The sequence below is a fragment of the Phaseolus vulgaris genome, chromosome 8, assembly GCF_051622355.1.
Source record: "Phaseolus vulgaris cultivar YP4 chromosome 8, ASM5162235v1, whole genome shotgun sequence".
Lineage (NCBI taxonomy): Eukaryota > Viridiplantae > Streptophyta > Magnoliopsida > Fabales > Fabaceae > Phaseolus > Phaseolus vulgaris.
Window position 1 is genome coordinate 5,968,156 of NC_143505.1, and position 5,680 is coordinate 5,973,835.

A 5,680-nucleotide genomic window follows, 5' to 3' on the forward strand; every position below is an offset into this window, starting at 1 on the left:
CTGGCCGCCCGAATTTTGCATGCTTCTTCTCTAATTCTACACTTGTCCCGGAGGTCGTTGATGAGATCGAGACCGACCGAGAGGCTTTCCTTGTTTAGATCAAGATCAAGGGTTTGCCGGCGGAGAGAGGGTTCGCCAATCTCGACGGGGATCATAGCTTCGGTGCCATACGTTAGGCTGTACGGCGTTTCTTGTGTAGTCGTCTGAGGAGTACAGCGATATGCCCATAATACTTCTAAGAGTTCTTCAGTCCAGTTGCCTTTTGCTGGGCCGAGACGTTTCTTCAGTTCGTTCAAAATAACTTTGTTTCCAGCTTCTGCCTGTCCGTTTGTTTGCGGATGTTCGACTGAACTAGCGATGTGTTTGATGTGGAGCTTCTCGTAAAATTCAGCTAACGTTCGGTCGGTGAATTGCCGACCGTTATCGGTGATGATGATTTGTGGAAGCCCGAAGCGGCAAACGATATTTTTCCATACGAAATTTTGAACATTGCGGGCGGTGATTGCAGTCAGGGGCTCGGCTTCGATCCACTTGGTGAAGTAATCAATGCCGACTAGTAAGAATTTACACTGGCCTTTACCGGGGGCGAAAGGACCAATGATGTCCATACCCCATTGGACGAACGACCAAGGTGATAACATAAAATGGAGTTCCTCAGGCTTTTGATGGGACAAAGTGCCAAACTCTTGGCATTTAAGACATTTTTGTACGAAATTGGTGCAGTCACCTTGGACGGTCGGCCAGTAGTATCCAGCCCGGAATACTTTGGCAGCCATTGTCCGTGCGCCGGAGTGAGTTCCGCAAATTCCTTCGTGCAACTCTTGGATGACATAGGAAGCTTGGTCTGGTGTCAAACATTTAAGGAGTGGTTGGGTATAACCTCGGCGATAAAGGTCGTCGCCGATTAAGACAAAACGGGCGGCCTGCAGCTTCATGGTTTTTTCGCCGAGAGGACTACATGTGCCGTCGAGTAAATATTGCTTGATTGGGGTAATCCAAGTAGATTCCGTGTCGGTCGTCAGGCATTCCTGTAGGTCGATGCTTGGGCGTGCAAGCGTAACATGGATGACCGACCGATGCATTCCTTTACACTTCGTGGTTGCTAACCGGGACAAGGCGTCCGCGCGGGTATTGTGATCGCGTCGAACGTGCTGCATAGAAATTTCAGAAAAGGTGCTCATCGACTGTTTGACTAAGTGATAGTATCGCTGTAAAAAGCTTTCTCGGACTTCATATTCGTCGTTAAGCTGACCGATGACAAGCCGGGAATCACTTTTGCAAATTAACTTAGTGATTTCTAATTCTTGAGCGAGACGTAGACCGGCTAATATGGCTTCATATTCGGCCTGGTTGTTTGAAGCTTTGAAGTCGAATTTGAGGGCTTGCTCGATGACAATCTCGCCGGGGCCTTCCAAAACAACTCCAGCGCCGCACGACCTCTCGTTCGAGGAGCCATCAACATATAAGATCCATGATGAATGTTCGGTCTCGGCTGAAGAAGTAGTGAGTTCAGCTGCGAAGTCGGCGAGAGCTTGCGACTTGATCGCTCCGCGTGGTTGGTACTGAATATGGAATTCGGATAGTTCGATCGTCCAACCGATCATTCGTCCGGCTAAATCTGGTTTAGTGAGGATCTTTACAATAGGGTAATTTGTCCGAACAATAATCCGATGATTCTGAAAATACATACGCATTCGTCGGGCGGTAATGATGAGGGCCATGGCTACCTTTTCGATCGTCTGGTATCGGATTTCGGCGCCATGAAGGGCGCGGCTGACGAAGTAAACCGGCCGTTCTTCAAAATTAATTTCTTGCACTAAGACTGAGCTGACGGCTTCGTGTGAAACGACGAGGTAGACTATGATGGGTTCTCGTGCGTCCGGTTTCTGGATGACCGGCGGGGTTGATAAAAAAGTTTTCAAATCGAGGAAAATTTCCTCACATTCGGTCGACCACTCGAAGCGGAATGCTTTTTTCAGTAGTCGGACGATTGGCCTCGTTCGTTCGGCGAGTTTAGGAACAAATCTGGATAGTGCGGTGAGTCGGCCGATAAGTCTCTGAATTTCCTGAATGGAGTTGGGACTTCGCATTTCGGAGATAGCTTTGCACTTCTCGGGGTTAGCTTCTATGCCTCTATGAGTTAGCATAAAACCTAAGAACTTCCCCCCTTCGACGCCGAACGCACACTTGTCCGGATTGAGTCGCATCTGGTGTTGGCGGAGGGCCTGAAAAACTTCTTTTAGGTCGGCAATATGTTGTTTGCATGAGTCGGACTTGACGACGATGTCATCGACATAGACTTCAACATTCCTACCAATCATGTCGTGGAATACGTGGTCCATTAGTCTTTGATAAGTGGCTCCGGCATTTTTGAGTCCGAAGGGCATTACTTCATAGTAGAAATTGCCGGAATCAGTCATGAAGGCCGTCTTCTTCCGGTCGGCCGGGTGCATTTGGATTTGATTATAGCCAGAGTAGGCATCAAGGAAGCTGAGGATGTGATGTCCGGCTGCACCGTCGACGAGACGATCAATGGTAGGCAGAGGATACGAGTCTTTTGGGCAAGCTTTATTGAGGTCTGTGTAGTCAACACACATACGCCATTTTCCGTTCGCTTTCTTCACCATAACCACGTTGGCTAGCCATGTGGTGTAATGGGCCTGCCGAATGAATCCAGCCTGTAACAATTTGTCGGCTTCCTCACGTGCGGCTTGACGTCGTTCCTCGCCTATATGTCTTTTCTTTTGAGCTATTGGTTTAGCTTCTCTATACAGTGATAATCGGTGAGTGATAACCTGTGGGTCTACGCCAGGCATATCAGCGGCCGTCCAGGCGAAAAGATCGGAATTTTTAACAAGTGTCGTCCCGATGGCCATTCGGTCGTCCGGTTTCAGCGAAGTACCGATGTGCGTAGTGTGGCGATCATCGCGAAGCGGGAATGGATGCAAGTCTTCTCCTGCTTCCATACGGGGATCGTCCATGCGAGGGTCGAGGTCAACAAGGGCTATCATTTGACGACGGGACATGTGTCGTCCGGAACGCCGTGTGGGGGAACGTCCTCGTTTTTGCGGGACTCGGTCGTCCGTATTGGTTGTATAGAGTCGTCAAGTTGGCTCACTTTTCAAACTTGCTACATAGCATTCCCTAGCGGTTTTTTGATCGACATGGATGGTTGCAATGTCGTGGTTAGCCGAGGGGAATTTCATGGCTAAGTGTGGAGTGGACACAATGGCTTTTAATCTGTTAATGGACGGACGACCGAGCAGGATGTTGTAGGAAGTTTGTGCGTTAACCAGGAGGTATCGTACGTTTATTGTTTTATGGAGGCCGTCTTCCTCACCAAAGGTTGTGTACAAGTCTATGTACCCCTTAGTATCGACCCGCTCACCTGAGAACCCTACAATTTGTTCGTTATAGGGCTGAATATGTGCTTCTGGGATGCGCATTTTCTTGAAAATGTCCCAATACAATATGTCGACCGAGCTACCCTGATCTACCAAAGTCTTGGCAATTGCGAACTTGTCAATTTCTACAGTGATGACCATGGGGTCGTCCTGGGCTGGATCTATGGCTGTAAAGTCTTCGTCAGTGAAAGTAATCGGAGGTATATGTGGACGCTTCCTCGTGGTAGCATGAGCGGACTGGATGTCACGAAGATGTTTCTTTCGGGCGGAATTTGAGCACCCGCCACCGGCAAATCCTCCAGCTATATAATTTGTTTCGTGGTTCGGTTCGCCCAAGTTAACGGGTCCAGCAATCATGTTGATGACTTCGCGGACTCGTTGGCGAGGTCGGGCGTTTCGGTCGGGACTTGTGCTACGGGGGCGTGTACGCCGAACGGGGCTTTCGCTGCGTTTTCGCGAAGTCTGGCTACGGTCAGTGTGGCGTTTGTAATCGTTACGGTACGACCGGTCGACACCACGGGAAGGACGGTCAGTATTCCGTGGTGGGGATCTTGAACTCCTTGTCCTCTTGACGAACTGCCGTAAATGGCCAGCTTGGATGAGTTCTTCAATTTTATCCTTCAAAGCTTGACATCCTTCGGTCGTGTGACCGAAATTCTGATGGTATTGACAACGCTTAGCAGTATCTGCATTCGGTGGTGTTTGATACTGCTTCAATGTCGGGATTAGGTCCGTTTGTAGTGCTTCATCTAGGGCTCGTCCCCTCGGCACAGTTAAAGGGGTGTAACTGTTAAACCTGGGGATTCGGCCTCCCCTATTCCGGTCGGACCTCAGAGTGGTTCGGACGGTTCTTCGGTTTCGACTTCTCTTTCTTTACTTTGGGTTTGGTCTTTAAGGGCTCCGAATCCGACAGCTTTGAACCGTTGATGGTAATCAATGTGTTCTTCGATTTGCATGAATTTGGTTGCTCGAGTTCGAAGGTCCTCCATGTCTTGAGGTGGTTTCTTGATGAGACTTTCAGTGAAACGGCTCGGTCGGATGGCCGAGACCAAATGGTGCAATGCAACCTCTTGTTTGAGCCCTCGGATGTTCATGCATGCTTTGTTGAACCTATCTAGAAAGGTTCTAAGAGATTCACCTTTTTCTTGTTGTACCGCTAGGAGAGACATGGAGGACATGTGATGCGGTCGGCTAGTGGCATATTGAGTGGAGAATTTTGCGGCTAGGGTGTCAAAATCGTTAATGGAGTTTGGAGGCAGCTCTGTGAACCAGGTAAGAGGTTCTCCCTGGAGCGACGTGGGAAATACTTTACACCACACATTGTTATCTGTGGTATACAAAGTCATTTGCGTCTTGTAGATATTTAAGTGTTCGTCCGGGTCGGTCGAGCCGTCATAGAGTTTAATGACGAGGCCTCTCCATTTGTCAGGAAGTGGAGTGGTGATAATTTCGTCTGTAAAAGGATGACCCCTTTTCCTTGACTTTCTTTCGACTGTTTCAGCTCTGGAAGCAGGATTGGTATTGGCAGGTGTAGGTATGCGAGAGGCGGTTCGGTCGGCCATATGGGATTGGCCTTCTCGTTCGGGATTATCGACCTGTTGTTGGAGTCGTGTATTCTGCTCTCTTAATAAGGCGATTTCTTCTTCTTGGCGGCGTCTATCTTCTTCTTGGAGGCGTCTATCTTCTTCATGTTGACGATGGTCTTCCATCCCCTTTTGTCGCAGTTCCTCCATTTGAGCTTGGAGGATTTGAATCATAGTCATCTGTTCTGCCATAGCGTCGTTGTTGTTTCTTGTCGCAACCATTATAGCTTCAAAAATTGAAGATTTGCCTCGGCCCCACGGTGGGCGCCAATTGTACCTGAGTGGAGAGATGGGGCCCAGGCACGGTCGGTTGACGTGGTGCAATTGCTGACGTGTTGACCTTCTTCTCCTCTGGTCGACTGTCCTTTCTTGCTGTCTCCTTTGGTCGGTCGTCCCTTCGTGCTATCAACTTCGGTCGGGCGGGGGAGGGTACCTGCGAAGGCACTCCGACGCTCAAGTAAGTATGAGATTCTAAGCGCAGTTTCGTAAGTGAATGAAAACGTACCTTTCTCTGGCTTGAGCACAGTATTTATAGGATTGCCTAATGGGCTTTCTATCCCTTGGGCTCAGGGTGGTTATGGATATGTCTTGTCAGTCGTGCTCCGGAATACCCGGGGAACATATCTTCTCTAAACGCATATTCCTTATTCTTCGGAGGTGTATCTTAACCACCTTAGCTTGTCACATAAATGC

At 49.0% G+C, this 5,680-nt stretch overlaps 1 protein-coding gene across 1 annotated transcript; it reads right to left on the bottom strand.

The window, feature by feature from the left end:
* Window positions 1-3,104: 3,104 nt before the first annotated feature.
* Window positions 3,105-5,209, bottom strand: LOC137823586 (uncharacterized). Its single transcript, XM_068628788.2, has 2 exons — window positions 4,282-5,209; window positions 3,105-4,153 (listed from the first exon to the last, which is right to left on the bottom strand). The coding sequence occupies exons 1-2, from the start codon at window positions 5,207-5,209 to the stop codon at window positions 3,105-3,107; spliced, it is 1,977 nt and encodes a 658-aa protein (XP_068484889.2).
* Between the last annotated feature and the right edge of the window lie 471 nt (window positions 5,210-5,680).